The sequence below is a fragment of the Oreochromis niloticus genome, linkage group LG20, assembly GCF_001858045.2.
Source record: "Oreochromis niloticus isolate F11D_XX linkage group LG20, O_niloticus_UMD_NMBU, whole genome shotgun sequence".
NCBI classification, from domain to species: Eukaryota; Metazoa; Chordata; class Actinopteri; order Cichliformes; family Cichlidae; genus Oreochromis; species Oreochromis niloticus.
The window spans coordinates 23,350,442-23,366,893 of NC_031984.2; the positions used below are offsets into that span (position 1 = coordinate 23,350,442).

At 40.0% G+C, this 16,452-nt stretch overlaps 1 protein-coding gene across 3 annotated transcripts in view; it reads left to right on the forward strand.

The window, feature by feature from the left end:
* Nucleotides 1-1,691: 1,691 nt before the first annotated feature.
* LOC100696443 (kazrin) overlaps nucleotides 1,692-16,452 on the forward strand; it is a 174,673-nt gene continuing 159,912 nt past the window's right edge. For all 3 annotated transcript variants that reach the window (XM_025901300.1, XM_013271124.3, XM_025901301.1), the window contains exons 1-2: nucleotides 1,692-1,803; nucleotides 4,841-5,261. In XM_025901300.1, coding sequence (XP_025757085.1) covers nucleotides 5,186-5,261 — 76 coding nt within the window. In that variant the 5' untranslated portion in view covers nucleotides 1,692-1,803; nucleotides 4,841-5,185. The remainder of the gene's footprint in view (nucleotides 1,804-4,840; nucleotides 5,262-16,452) is intronic.

Here is a 16,452-nt window from a genome sequence, read left to right on the forward strand (position 1 = left end):
GTCTGCTGTCACTGGGTGGTGCTGAGGTCTGAATCTGAGGGCAGCTCCTGTAATCACAAAGAGAACAGAATCATCACAAACTGAAATATAAAGTTTATCTCTCAAATGTGAAATAAAGCTGATCCTTCCCTGTCCTCACACACTTGAGATATGAAGTTCTACTCTTACATTTTTTTCAGTTCTACAGTTCTGCTGACAGCTGATGTATGAGCTGTTTATTTTAAAAAGGACAAAGCCTTATATACTATACATACTATATAAACAACATATATAAACAGATTTTCCAATATAATGTTTACCTTTGAGTTGTTGGTGCTTTGTAATTGGAAATCTCCAGAGATGAGAAGATGGAGCAAGTTTCCAGTCCTGGTTCAGTCTGCATCGTGGTCACCAACATAGAGAGGTATTATCCGCAGTGTTTAAGCTGCTGCCTGAGTACTGAAAAACAAATTAATTCTTCAAATTATTTCTCTTAAAGAATGTAAGCTGTACAGAGTACTGCAAATGTAACTTTGTGAACATACCTCATTAACATTAATTCACACTGGGTTTTTTTTAAAACCTGAATTAGAAACAAAAAAAGTTAAAAAATAAAAATAATTATATATATATATATATACACACAGAGTCTGTGCTAAAAAAAAATTCACCAGTGGGACTATTTAACATAAAGTGTAACTTAATCTGCTGCACGGCTGTAGTTGGTTTCAGTACATAAATATTGGGCTTTGCTATTTTAATCCATAGATGCTGATTAGTAAGGAGTTATTGAAGTGCAAGCTTTTTTTCTTTTAAAAAAAAAATGGTGTTACTGTCCTTACAGATGTGGTAAGAGACTGAAAACATGCTGCTGTTTGCACGATAATCATCTCTGCACAGGAGCCCAGCCTGTTGCTCTTACAGTATGATACTTGTAATAAAAGTACAGCAACCGTAGTGACTGTCGGATAGTCCAGTTTACTGAAGACCAACTCAGGCTGTCAGGTTAAAAGAGTCGGTCGTGGTTTTGTAACGTAAACGCTGGAACTCCTCTCGACGTCCCCGCTGTCTCTGCCATTCCCGAACAAAGATGCGCAAGTTTAATTGCGACTGCAGCTGCCAGTCAAAGCTGTTATGATGACGTTGCACCCCAATATAAAAGCATTAAGGTGGTAATTAGAATCAAACTTATGGGAGAGGAGACCCCTTGAACATAAATCAGCGTGATGAGAACACTTGATAATGAAAGAAACAATCTTTGGAAAAAATTATCTGGGAATTTATCGGAGAATTTTTTTTAGTTTTATTTAAGTCTGACCCCAGTCCCCACCCGCTATCATGGATCATGCGGGGTTTATGACCTATACTGCAGCCAGACACCAGGGGGCGATAGAGACGCTTTGGCTTAATTTTTGGGGAGCTGTCGCGTCGTCCACGTTTTCTACAGTCATTGGTAAGCACAAGCAATTGCTTTTGTCAAATTGCCTATGCTGTTGAAATATCTAACAGACCAAAATATTTTTCAGTGGAGAATGATATTAGGAAAGCCCAGAGTTATTATTTTGTAACTGCATTATAAGTAGCAGATAATAAGGGATGCCATTGAGCTGCAGTTAAAAAAGGTTAATGTTTACAACCATACCCAAGCTGGCCCCCCTGCCTTTGGCCACACAGCTGTGTAAATAAATTTGGCAAGGTGGCTTTTGGTCTGACTGTAGACTGAGTTAAAATCACAGTTGCACAGGCACTGGGTGACTGATCTCCATTTCCTGGACAGTAAAAGCAGGGTTTCCTTTCTTGGAGTTAGTCAACTCAGATTTTAGGGTAAGTTAAAGAGGTTGTTGTCTATATTATGATAAATGCTCATGCCTACATGGATAATGCTGCAGTTTCCCAGACATGGATTAAGCCTAGTCCTAGGCTTAAAGTTGTTTAAATGGAGGTCTTCACTGAATTATTCTTTTAATTTGGGACTAGAAATAATCAATGTTTGAGAAACCATTTGAAAACATCTTTAAACATGGTAAGAAACTTGCTGAACTGCATTTTTGGAATAATTTGAAACATGAATTGTTTATATCCATAATTACTTGCTAGCAGACTTCTTCTAAAATTGCAAGGTTCATAGTTGCCTCTCTCATAGTGTTCGATGCCTGTACTTTAACCCAGACAGATCTGTGTGATATTGTGAGATATTGGTCATCTGTGTGCGTGTGCATGTGTGTCTCAAACTGGGGGGACCTGATCATAAATGCGTTTCTCCATTGAGCTACAAGTGATCAAAGAAAACATCATGTGTGAGTGCTGAGTGCTTCAAAGTGTTGGTTCTTGAATATAAATGAGACAGACCCCAGTCAAATTTAACAGGGGTGCTGGCTAAAAATGAAATCCTACCCACAGTAAGGCAGCAGCTCTCTCCTGTCTGTAGAGACAAGGTCCAAGTTTCTGACCGTCAATCATTTACGGACGAAAAGTAATCTCTGCTTAAATGTAATTGTTCATTAACATGCAGTGCAGTGGGCGTGAGTTTAATTGGAAATTTGGCAGTTAGGCTGAATCTTTTATTTGCTGTGGGCAAATGATAAGCCCAGGGGCAAATAATATATGAAGAGAGGGGAAAGATTTTTTATTTCATGACTCTTTGGTATTATGAGGAAACAGTAGCGGTGGCTTACATCAGCCTGTGACGCTGACATATCGCTGTAATTTCCGCAGCCCCTTGTGTCATGGCTGTAGCCAGCAGTGTAATGCAGATGCGCACGATTCAGCAGCAATAGGTGCAGTAAGCTGTGTGTGTGTGTTTTTTCCAAAGCTGCTTTGTTCTCCACCTGGTGAACCTCACATTTCTACTCTTTAGAAGCTTTTAGCAGTTCTGAGTCAAATGAACACAAATGGTTTGGGGTTTTTACTGGAGTTTTTTTTTTTCTCTGACACATTCAAAAGCTCCAGGAAATGGATTTTACTCAAATTGAACACATATGGGTGAGAGTGCTGCTTTGTAATTGCACTGAGGAAATCCATGAGCTGTCAGATACTGTAGTTCTTAGGATTTATAGCACGTGTGTAAAGGAATTTAGCTCACTTGATGTTCTTTAAGTAATTAAGAATTCAAACAAGTCCAATTACACTCTTTGGGAATAAGGGATTAGGTTTCAGGTGCCTTAAGTAGCAGTGCCTGGCAGGTGATTTTTTTTAGCTTGGAGCCGTGCCAGTGTACGTATAGTGACAAACCATAGCCCTGAGGTGCGAGAACTCCCAGTGCTCACAAGCTCAGCAGTAACTTCAAACTGTGATGCTGCATTTGTATGCTCAACACAGCTGAAGATCTTAGCCCAGGGCAATGTCGAATTCTCACAGGAAGCTCTGGTGAGAAGTGAGGAAACATGATCAGAGATGATTGAAAACAAAAACAGCCACGCAGAAGTCTAAGAAGGAGAAACTTTTGATCTTCTTCTTGTTAATTTCATCACCCTTATTCTCGGTGTGATGCACAATATTAAATTCCAACCACTGAGAGATGGATTGCAATTTTTCCCCCCACTTCTGGGTGGGTTGGAGACCTGACCTGCGTCTTATTTGTCAAAAACCTAAATGACTTGGTAGACTTTGAATGATGCAGTGTGTCATCTGGAAGTACGGATTAGGTTTGGATGTGCACAAACATGAAATGCTGACAGGACCCGTCAGGATCACAGCAGTTTTGTGAAGAGAGATGAGAGAAAAAAATACATCACAGTACCTCCGGCCATGCTTGTTCTGGCTATTGTGATGTTTATTTGAGTCAAATTCAACGTCTTTGGTGCAGCCAGAGTCACTTATGTCGGACTTGTCCTTGGCTGGAATCTTGATCTCGGGAAGTAAAATTCATGTAGTCCTGCAGATCCTAATGCCACTCATTTGCCGCCTCTCACAACTGTTAGTTCAAAGCTAAGAGGGATGTGACACTGGCTTTATGAGTTGAAGCTAAGTCGCTCCAAGCAAGCAGCACTTTGTGGGTGTAATAAAAACCAACAGGATACAAGGATAAAGTACTTCTGTAAAAGTGACTTCTTTCCTCTCTCTGCGTGCTCTTGATGCGGGAGCAGAACAGGCACGGTAACGAGGACATTAATAAAGGATGCGGATCCATTTTTAATGATCCACTGGCCCCTTTAGTTTGAAACCGATTTTATTTAGTGCTCGCGGTCGAGCTTTATCTTCAGGATCCCTGTTTTTTTGCCTTGTGAGGGACTCGTGAAAGCCGTTTTGCTTGCACAAGCAAAGTGCTGCATAAAACCTGCATACACCTGACTGTTTGTGTGTGAGTGAGACACAGAGAGAGATGCAGTCTTCTCTGTCTATATTTGGAAGATAATCCTCAAGTATGAATGTAAGGGGGGAGAAAGGGAGGGGAAGAAAGAACAGTAGCTGAACCAAATTCAGTTTGGAGTCAAATATATGAGAAGAGTGTGGGGAGGTGCGCACGAAATCAAAACACTGGGTATGCTGCCATTGCTTTATAGTGCATATATAAGTGCAGATTATGAACATGTGCCATATCATTCTTCTCTGTTATGTATTTTACATTCAGTGCTTCTCAACTTAACACTTCTCAACAGTTAGATTAAAGAGAAGCAGTTATGTAGACAGAGGGAATCAAAGCCATGGAAAGTCTCAAGTAGCAGCAGCTACAGAATAATGTAAAAACCAGTTACACACACATGCACACGCATGCACACATAGTCATCTCTGTTCTTGCTTTCGTCAGGGGAGAGAGTCTGCCTTCTCTCTGCAGCAGGCTTCTCCTTCTCATTGCTCTCTCTGACTCTCTCTCTCTCTCTTGCTTTGTTCATGCTGTGTTTGCTATGCTCTCTGTCTGAAGCAGCGCCACACTAGAGCACTAATGAGCAGGCTGAGAGCAACCCAACGCAGATCTCCCATCAGCTGAAGAGCAGCAGCAACTCTGACGGCATCTGAGGCAACAAGACGCGGAACTGATCTGCAGTCAGCGGGGAGGCAGCTGTAGAAAGCAAATGACATCCCAGGAAAAGGCGTAGGAGAGGTTGTGAAGTGTCTTCAAAGGCAAATTAGCAGTCAATTGAGAGACTGGGGAGGAGAGGATTGGTCCAGTGTGATCGCTAACCTTCCGCGCTCCGAGGCAGACTCTCACTTCACTTTTCTCTTCTTGAGCCGAAGGACCTCGCCACTTCACCGGAGGAGCCCAGCCATGGAGGAGATGCTCACCTGCAGCCGAAGCCCTTTCTCCCAGGTGTTTGGGCGTCAGGGTCAGCTCATGCAAGCCAGTGAGTGCAAACATCAACAACAAATTATCTCGTGCATTCTGTTTGATTCTGATTGACTGTTGCAGTGTTTTAATAATGCATGGACGCACTGTTCATTTATATTCGGTAAGCTTTTTGAAAGTAGCCAATTCTGAAAAATAAATAAATAAAAATACAGCAACACGGTTATGCAAAATTAAGGCGTTTAGGGAGGCAACGTTTCAAAATGTGCGTCCTACTTTTGCAATTAGGAAATCGTTTTTTAATGTAACTTTGTTTCGACGCTTCGAGTGCAATTAATCCTTCAGTTCCTTCAACATATTTAATCATGTTATCGAGGGTATTAATATTTTTGCCTCCACGCAGTTTTGTAATTATATATATATACACATATATATATATATATATATATATTTTTTTTTTCTTAATATATATATATATATATTATACAGTATATGGAGTCCTTTGGAGTGTAAAGCAGTTGGCCAGAGCAGTGTGTTACTGTTGATAGACTGTGATGCTCCTTTCACACACACATGAGTGATGTCATGTGTGAAGATGCGTGTGCTCCGACTCGTGCGTGTGAGAGGTGGGTATGTGGGATTGAAGCTCACTTTTTCATGGGTGCAATCCTTTGATCTCCGTCTGGTTGAACATGCCACAGGTCTAAAAAGAAAAAAGAACGAGATCAGCCGCAGACTGAAATTTCAGCTCATTAATTGTACACAACAGCACGAGCAGCTGTAAAATAGTAGCAATAACTCCCTTTTTTTTTTTTGTCAAGCCAGAGTAGCGTCACTGTAAACCTTTATGACATTTTACCTTTCTGACAAAATGCATTTACAATATGAGGTTTCTGAGTAAATGAGTCCAGATTGTAGTTGTTTAAACAATTATTCCTATATTCAGGTGATATTTTTCTGCCTGCATACGTACATTTGGGTTTTGCGATCAAACCTCACAGCGTGACAAAACCTGCCTTGGTTGAACTGTTGCAAAGTGTCACGTAATCTCCAGAACAGAAAATGGAAGCCTTTGGCCTTTACAGACCTGAGCAGAGAGTTTTGGGTTCTCGCAGGTTTGCTGCAGATTGAACTGGTTGCATATACATCCTCTGTGGTGCAGAAATATTATTTTTAAAACAGGAGCGCTGGCTTTTTGTTTTTGCGTGTGTGTGTTTAGTTGAGCTGTACCCTTTCGGGTTTTGTCTTCTCCTTCATCAGTAAATCATGTCTTGTTTTTAGGATGCTGTTTAGCAGTAGGAACAACAGTCATCTTTCCCATCATTGGAAATGCTCTGTAATGGCACACTGTACAATGTAAACTTTTTTTAATAGAACTACTCCTTTGTATTTTATAATAGCTGCTTCTTGGAGTCCTAAGTGGTAATTAGGAGGATTGGATAGGTTTTTCTGATTTGAAAGACTGAAATGATTACTCACTTAGGTGCTCATCCAGGCATTGTGAATAACACAGCAGGCAGTGTTAACGCAGTGGAAAATCAAGGGAAAAAGACATGACTGGTTAAACGTTTAGAGGCATTTCAGGGTTTCTTTGTGCAATTTGTTTCCGTTCTATTACTTACTGAAACATATCCACATTTGTTATTCAGCCTGTGTTGTATATTTATTATACATACGCCCGGCCGAATAATAACTTCAAGTCAAACTGTGACGCTTTCCCCCAGTGCCTACTTATCAGTCACAGGATAGGTGAGAGCGCTGGGTACATTAAACCTAAATGCCACTCTCTGGTTGTGAAGATGACATTATCATTGCATGTGTTGTGATGAATTACAGTCTGTCTTGCGCTACCCCAAGTTATCTATGCTCTTTGAAGCTCGTGCTGCATGTCTGCGATTTCGGATGTGAGAGAGGGAAGGGAAGGGGAGGTGGAAGGAGGAGGAGGAGGGAGGGGCGGGGAGAGGGGCAAGAAAGTGAGCAGGCTGCAAATTGTGTGAATAAGAGATGGCTGTTTTAATCTATTTTTAGCAACAACCTTACATACTGTTGCGCAGCTGTTGGAAGGCTAATCCACAGTGGCGCTGGCTTGCAATATCGGAACAGTAATTATAGGGGGATTTTATTTTTTTTGTTATCTTTGGCTGTCACCCATCATTGGATCAGGAGTCCCTCAGCTATATGTAAAGGCCTGTTTGAATTGCAGAGAGAAAATCCATTCCATGAGTGTTGCACATGCCCAAAGACTTGAATATTAACAACCTTCTGGTGGTACCAGAGCAGAATAAACAGTTGAGAGATTTTTTTTTTTCCTTTTTTCTCATGAATCATATTCACGTGGCACTGCCAGGTGCGTAATCCTGCAATAAATTCTCTTATTCCCCACTGGTGGTGTGATTTGGGCTGTGTTCAGTTTTGTGACGTTGTGTCAAAAAAATGAAATTAAATAAATAGATAAATAAAATCCTTCGGCAGCCGATGCTCCCATTTGTTTTTTGGCTTTTGAATAGTTGAATTACTCTGGGAAAGTTTATTTCTCACGTCAGTGACTTTCCAAGGTTAAACCAGTCAAGGCAGAGCACCACTACCCATTAAATTAGGTGTGTTTGTGCTGTAAGATGCATTCTTTGCTTTTTGTTGCTTTAATTGAAGTTAAAAGACTTGTTTCCCTTGAGGAAAACAAAGAAAAAAGACAATTCTGACCTGTTTTAGACACCAATAAGACCCTACAGAAGCACAAAAATGATTTGAAGCCTCCCGGCTGTTGCTGCGTAGGAATCAACATTCATATTTTTTTTTTCGTGTCCCACATTGTTTCTCAGCCTCAATTCCTTTCTAACCCCTGTCAGGTCGGAAGTAAATCGCCGTGTAAAACGATTAATGTCCAACACTAAATTTGACTACACTGGCTTCCCCCTGCTGAGCATTTCTTTATTTGTTGATTCGGGCTTTGTCGTGTTTGAAGCTGGAATAATACCGTAAGTAAATTGCCTTCTCCGAGACCATTTCGAGCTGGGGCTCTGTGAAAATGCAAATAAAAATGGAACACAGTCGTTTGCAAATCATATAAACCCTCATATTGAAAAGGGTAGAAATGGAAAGTTGAAAAATATTATCGTTGATGGAAAAATGTCTTCTTCATTTGGAAAAAAAAAGAAAATGTTGTGACTGAGGCATTTTTAGAAACTCTGCTGCGCCACGTCTTCTTTTAACAGTATTATCTTTTAGCTTTAGGGAACTCAGGGGAGCAATTGGTGAAGTTTTAAAAGTGAAATGTTTTCCCGTTCTTGCTTGATATTAGATTTCAGCTGCTCAGTAGTTCAACTTTTTGTTTCATAATGTGCCAAGTGTTTTCACTGGGTGACAGGTCACGACTGCAGAAAACGAGCAAACTGTGGTTGTTGTGCTGCATGACACCACGTGGCTAAAAAAACATGCATTCATTTATTGTTTGGGCTAAATGGTGCCTTCAAGGCCGTAGGAGTTACCCTCCGTCCCATCACAGTTTTTGAGCTGTTCATCGATAACTCGGGCTCTCGGTTGTTCATGAGTACCAAAAAGACTTTCAGCTTTTAGGACCACATGAGTTTTCCTCATCACCTCAGCCCACTGAACCCAGACAAGGTGCTTTTGTTTTTAATTTCCATGTTAGAGTTTTCACTTGGCAACTGTGGAAAAGTGTTTCCAGAATTGTCTCTGAGGCCATGCAGTGTTGCCTGAGGGCCATTCACTGGTACTTTTTAGCCTCGTCCTTGTACGGAGGCTATTCTCCTGATTTTCTAAATCTTTCGATGATATTATAGAAACATTATTCCTAAACTGCTGAACGATTTCACGCAGTCATAGATTTTGTTTTTTGTTGTTGAAACATTTATCTCCATTAAAAGTGACACGGAAGACTTTCCCAACTTAAGCTTAGGCGGCGAGTATATGTTTTTAGTTTTTTGGCAAAGTTGGAAGCACTGTTTCCTTTCTTACCTATCACTTTACCCTTGAATATCTTCCTAATACCTCAATAAACCGTTGGTAAATCCCCGCTCAGGAGAGGTGGACGTGATTTGAAATTTTAATGCATGACCACTGCAGGTGCAGAACATATTTTGGTCTTCTTTGAAGTGATTAATTCCTCTCCTTCTTCCACTTGTGTTATGGTTCCAGCACACTCACAGATTCCTCACACCTCCTTACCCGGTGGGCTTTCCTGCAGTTAGAGATTAGCTTCATGCTGCTGGTGTTGCTAATCATGTAGACGGAGTCACTTTGCAAGAGGTTTGCTGGTGCAGTCTGTGTGTGCACTCAGCTAGGTAACTTTTTTTTTTTTTGCACGTGGTGAGTCTCGGATTTAGGTTGTTTCAATGTATTTAGTTTACTCATAAAGGAAAACCCTTGATCGGTCAGCTCTTTGCACCAATACGCTCCTTCTGCTGTCATGCTGATGTGCGATGAAAGAAAAATCACACAGCAGAAACGTGATGAGTCATACAGTTTTCACATGAGCAGAAAATAATTGATGTACTGACAGTGACCACACAATCATGACTCTGCAGGACTTTTGATTTGAGTTTGCCACGTGTTTTCAGATTCGCCACACCTTGCAGATTTAATTGGAGCAATAGATGAAGTGTTCAATTTTGATCCCTCTGAGGTATTGTGCAGTGCATGTTTTTTGGATTTAAGGTACTGTATTCTGCTGCATTCACCTTGTGCTATTTTGCATAACGTTTTTGGAATATCTTGTGCGTTGTATACGGAACATAAACGGCGATGTTTATCTCATAAGGTTTAACGTCTAATCTCAAGCCTGCAGCAGTTTAAAAAAAAACTAAATACAAAAATAGAGGTATACATCACGGGGAAATCATTATGTAACACGCCTCCGCATACTTTTTTGTCTAGGTTGTGTATTGACTGGTCAAATACAGATGAGCACAGGTCATTCGTCTGCACCGCTGGGCAGACTTATCTTCAGATGGCTATGATATTGGCATCCGGGAAGCTAAATCCCGGCAGGGCATCTGAATCACATGTGACTGTGCTCACTCATCCATGCAGAAGACCTATGAACTGTACAAGTACTTCTTTTTTAAGAAATAATATCCATGTTGGCCTATTTGAAACACTATAACCTTTTCCTCAGTCGCAGCAAAACATGTTGCATGAAGTTGTTTTGGGAATCGTTCTCATAGCAGACATCCACCTTCGGAGTTTATTATTCAGAAGCCAGTGCTCGCAGAGGAAAAATGCTGTCAGTGCAGTCATTTTAGTTTAAGCGGCAGACCATGGCACACCTGGTACATCCTGAAAAATTTACAATGCACACATCCCTAGCTGTTCCTGTGCTTATAGAACTGGCATCCCCAGCTTTTATTAGCCCTGGGATAAATCAGAACGCTGCCAGAGGAGCCTGATTGAAAACAGAGTTAGGGTCAGCAGGCTCTTTCTTGGCACATCTTATCCTCTAGTGTACCCCGGTTCCAACATAAAGTTTGTGTCAGCACAGCCTGTCACACACAGGGGTGATTGTGAATGCAGATTGCATATGTTTAAAACTGTTGTGCTATTTTTTCCCCTTATCGTTTTTCACAGGAGTCAGATTTAGAAGCAGTAAGCGGGGGAAAAAAAATAAAAATAAAAAAAATAAACCTGTAGTCTGATGATATTTATCTACAGGAGAATGACAGCCTAAACAGCAAACATGTTTGATACTGTGAAGATGTGATGCAGAAAGTGTGGAAAGTGCTGCAGTGTAATGAAGCCGTACCATACAAGTGCCCTCAAGGACATGGTGCTGTGATGTGATCTGTACTTTGGAGCTTCATACAGAAGTCACAGTTAATACAGTCTGTAATATTTTACTTCTCCTTCGGCTGCTCTACTCATAACTGTTGAAGTACTTGGATACATTTTAACAGCAAGTCAATAGAAATGTAAATGCACAGATTAAATCCTGAGCTATTTAGATATGAAGCTTGAACTTGTAATTTTTTAAAAGCCAATAAGGCATATGATATAATGCCCTATACTTGTGTTAAAAGGATATATTAAGTAGAGAATAATAGTTTTTCTGCAGTAATATACTAAAGTATAGCTAATATGTAGAAAATGAATTGTTTTGAATTTGTTTTGTCTGCATTTACTTAAAGAAACATTAAAAAAATTAATTGTACCAGTAACAGAAAGCACAAAGTGTAAAAACCAATTTTTTCTTCAGAGACAGAGCTCATATATTTATTTATTTATTTTTTGAACTATTTTTTAAATTTATTTTTTTAAAGAACCATCCTTGGAAGAAGAAAAAGACGCTGCCAAATCATCTAAGTAAAATCTGCACAGTCAAAAGTATCTGCTGTGTTAAAGGGCTGGCAGAAATCTCAGAGCTACTTATCCAGATTTAGGAAATGAAAACAAAACTCTGCGCTATTATCTTTCTGTTTGTGTTTTGAGGAAGCCAATTTTGCTCTAAACATTGTGCTTTTTCATCGGCAGCCACAAGCAGCCACTGAACCAAATAGCCTCAGCTTTAAAACGGGTATGAGAGGGCAGGCTAACCAAACACAAGTGAGAGGAAATAGGCTGTGCAATTGAAAACAAAACAAACAAAGAAACAAACCTAAAACTCAAGTAAGGAAACCTCTTACTACAAAAATATGGGTAAGAGGAGAAGATGAAGAGATTTTGAAGCTAACACAGAAGCAGCTAACGGTTAGCTGCCAAGGGGTCTTGAGATTACTATACTGAACTACAGAGGAAAGCAATACACAAAAGGCTGCTTTAAGGTACAGGGTCTTTATTTACCATTACCAAATGTTAATGCTAATGTTTGTGGTTGATTAATTGGACAGTGCAACAGTAGGCAGTTTAGTTCATGCATGCTAAACAATTGCATGCTAGTTTGTGTGAGTCTTGCTTAACATTTAGATGGAAAACGCAACATTTTCTCAGCATTTTGCACCAACTTAAAAGTAAAATGTTCACATTTAAAAGTGAAAGTACATATATATTTTAACCTGGTAAAATAGGAGGCGGTGTCTGTGCTATGTGCAGTTCTCTTAGTTTGTGCCTGTTTTCAAATCTGATAGATGGACACTGTAGAGATGCAGGGGACAGGTGGCAGGCTGCAGACTGTGCATCACATGTGTTTGAAAGAAGGAGCTTGACAAGTTTATAAACTGATAAATGCTGCCATTTTTCTGCTGGTGTGTGATGAAACACTTGTAGTTATTTGTATTTCAGAGGTGGACTTTGGATATTTGCACAGTGAGCAGACACACTTTTTTTTTAAAGTAGGACTTAAAAAAAAGGGACTAATATCACAGGGACTAAGTTATTACCTAATAACATTATAATGGGTTCAGAGGGTTGCTTTAATCTGATTAAATACTGTATCATGTGTTAAGGGGAGCTGATATTAAAAAGATAATGCGTTACTGAATCATTTTAACACATGTGAATGCAGCTGAAGCATTGTTTGCCTAGTTTTGGGGAATCATTTAAATTTGTGGCTCTTGATTAAGTGTGTGGCATTTTCTGCTTTGCACATTCACTTACTGAAGCAGCCGCATGAATGCTCTCTTTGCAGCAGCACAACCAAGTTACATTTTGCTGCTGACAGGCATTGCTGACAACAGAATGAGCAGTCCGCAGTGAAACTTACTGCAGGGACTTGATTTTTCTTGACATCGGGTGGGGAACCGGTGCACAAAACCAGCTGTCTGCTCACAGCGGTTCTGAGATCATCCTATGAGCCTGTGGGGTTGCACAGTGGTGGCCACAAGTTGGCAATGTTGGATGTCAGCCAGTAGACGGAAGCCTGCACTCTTAATTTGTACCTCTCTTCTTATTTCGTTTTAATTACAACATTTCTGCAGACTACACATTACGTTTTATTGCATAGGGATAAATGAGTGCAGACATTAGTTGTATTAATTTACTCGTGGGTTTTTTCCACAGTGTACAAGAATCTGAAGGCACAGTTCACACTGAGAAGCTTAGAATAAAACCTGACAGTGTCAGTTAAACTTTACGGAGCTGTGTTTAAGGACCAACAGTTTCTCCTCTGGCTCCTTGACAAGGCCACTGTAATCCTCACCAAACACAAAGTTGATTATATTTGTAGTTGTGATTGTTTTACAGCTTTTTTCACGTGCTTTGGTGTTGAGGTGACGCTTATTTTTATTTCTTTATTTTTTTGTGGTGGTTGCATTTATCTTCATTGGCAGGTGGATGATGTGTCAGCAGCAGCAGCAGCTTGATTCTTCTGCCAATCACATCAATCCTAGTCTGTAATCCTTCACTTTTCTGCTTCTAAATCCTCACTTCAGGCATCTGTGCTCTCCCATCTAGACAATCCATCTCCGCTGAGCTTTCCTCTGTGAGACGAGAGATCATTGATGAGCGATAAAAGCTTAGACTTTAATCCCAAACACATACAGGATTATAGAACGAGTGTTGCACGTTCAAAGTGAAGCAATAGTTTCTGCAGTGACTATGAAGACACGAAATGAGAAGTTTTCGGGAATAATTATCTGAGAAAATATTCAGCTGACTGAAATATTGCCAAATAAGTTTTAATAACATTTGATAATATCAACTGTCAGTCTAACTCACAAATAGCTGACTTCCACGTTTTCTTGGACGGTCAGAGCCTGACTGATTTATCGGCGAGCCAGTATTATTGGCCAGTATTGGCTATTTGCTGAATTAATTAAATCAGTAGTTATAACTACTACTAGTACTAGTGGCTGAAAATCAAAAGGTAAAGAAGGCACTCCTTTCCACGATGTCAGCAGTGTTGATTTTGCATAATGTGTCCACCAGGGGGCACTCACAATACAACATGAAACATCAGACTAGAACCTGCTGATCTGATCCAAGTAAATAAACTATAGGCTTACCAGATGTTAGAACATCATCTGATATTAAATGTATTATCAGTAGTGGTATCGGTCTTAATAATCCTATATTAATTAAGCTCTAGACAGAATACTGCATTTTTCCCTCTGATACTTTTTATGTGTGAAATACGTATAGTAAATGAATTCAGGAGTGATTCCTTTTTATGACTCTCTGAAATGATGGTCAGATATGTAATACACCACCTACATAAAGGGAGAAAAAAATCATATTTTGACATGTTACAGATTAAACGATGGAATTTGAAAGAAGGACAGCAGCTGGACTGCTTTTGACTTCGACTGTACTGTGCATTCACTAACATACGGTGCCTTTAACGGCTGTGTGCATCTCCCCACATCTACACAAAGCCGGAAAAAAGAATGAAGACGGCAAAATGACTGCAGATGCATTCTCATGTATGTATGTCTCTTTGTGATTAGCAAGGAAATCTTTATGGATGGCTGAATACTCAATAATGTGTCACTTGAAGTTTTTTTTTTTTTTTTTTTGCTTTTCTTTTTAAATACAGTCGATGGGCTTTATTGTCCAGCTAAGGTTAGAGGAGTATGTTTCATTTTCCGGATGTGTCCAGGCTTAACTTCTCACCTTCCACTATAATTATCAGAGGCCCCTGCTGCCTCAGGGAGTAATCTCACTCAAGCTGAGGTGTTAGGATTGCACAGCACAGCGGGCTGCAAAACTACACAGAACTGACTGAGCTGACCCCGACGATTTGTCACACACTAGTCGGTGTTGACTCAAGTGCAAGTTCTGCGACACTGCTCGAAAGGAAACAAACTTTGAAAATATTTCAGTTCAAATATATTTAAATTTGAAAAATGTGAGATGACCAGTTGATTTAAAATCATCCAGATTATTTTATTCACACCGTTTTTTTCTCTCTCCAAAGCCAGAGTGAGACGCACAGACATGACCAACACCTTTGTCCTCAGATAACTTTTCTGAGCAAGTATGTAAATCTAAAAAGAAAAAAACAAAATCAGCATCACCTAAGCACTTCTTTATCTCCATCGTGTCGTTTTAACTGCTGCAGGAAAACGTTTAACAAAAGCAGCTTAACCGACAGGACTTGTTAATGCTTTGAAACGATTTTAATCTCGTTTAAGTGAACGGTTTCCTTAAATAAAAGCCCCCCTGATGAAACGCACCTTTGATTTTAAACTTAAACACATATCCTGTTGGAGGATTGTCATTATGCATGTAATCCCTGTTGTTTGTGTTGTGGCAGCAGCGGCTTCCAGCCCCCGCAGCTAAATCGACAGGGATGACAGTGAAAGCAAATGGTCTTGTCAAGTGTTATTCATACCGCCCCCTACTCACATTAGACTGCCATCATTTTCACTGACCAACACCTTTGTCGGTACACGCTGTATATTCCATGAATATTAATATTTGTGGGGAGTGAGAATTTCTCTTAGAATCTAAATAAATAATGCTGTATTATTTATTTAGATACCTGGATTACCCAGCTTCTCCTAAGGCCCCGCTTTCTTTTTCTGTACTTGTTGAATTTTAGTCTGTGTTTGGATTTATTTGATATTCTTTCTGACATTTTTAATGCTCATGCCTGCAGAGTGTCTACTTTGGGTTCCTTGGTGTTACCTGTGTTACTCGTTTATTACTTTCCTTTTCTTTCTTGTCTTTATTTCCTGATTTATTTTAGAAATTGCTTCACAATGCATGCGTCCTCTTGTTTGACTTTCTGTCTTTGTGTTATGTCCAGTACTGCAAATTTAACACAGGACCAGTGTTGGGGAGTAACGGAATACATGTGACTCCCGCTCCAAAGGTGTGTAGTCTTACCACTACATACCAGTACCAGCATTAGTACTGATACTGTCGATATTTAGATCGAGCCACCCACCTCAACCCGCCTGATTTCCCTCCTTTGTGACTCATCAGTTGTGTTTGGTTGGCTGCGTTGTCTCTTGCCCCTCTCCTTGCTGTCAGGTTGTCTTTTTGCCCTGTGTTATGCTACCTCTTGTTCCCTGTGTGTCTTTTTTTTGTGTGTTATAATGGCTAATGGGATTCTCTGTATCTGCTTTTTTTTCTTTTCCAACAGAGGGTTTGCTTTCTGTATATTTTGCCTGCCTCTGCATCCGGCATTTGGGTGCTCTCTCCAGTGCTACGTGACATTACTGATGCTTTTTGTTAGCCATTAACTGTTCATGTGGGTTCAGTGAAAGTGCATAGTCCTGTTAGAGAGCAGTATTTTCACAGTGGGAGTATTATTGTCTTAAAAATTCACACAATATAGAGAAAAATGTAGTGCAGCAGAGCACTGTGTTGAAGAAAAAGTTGTAATTTGGATGTGAAATAATGTTTTCTGAGTGCGC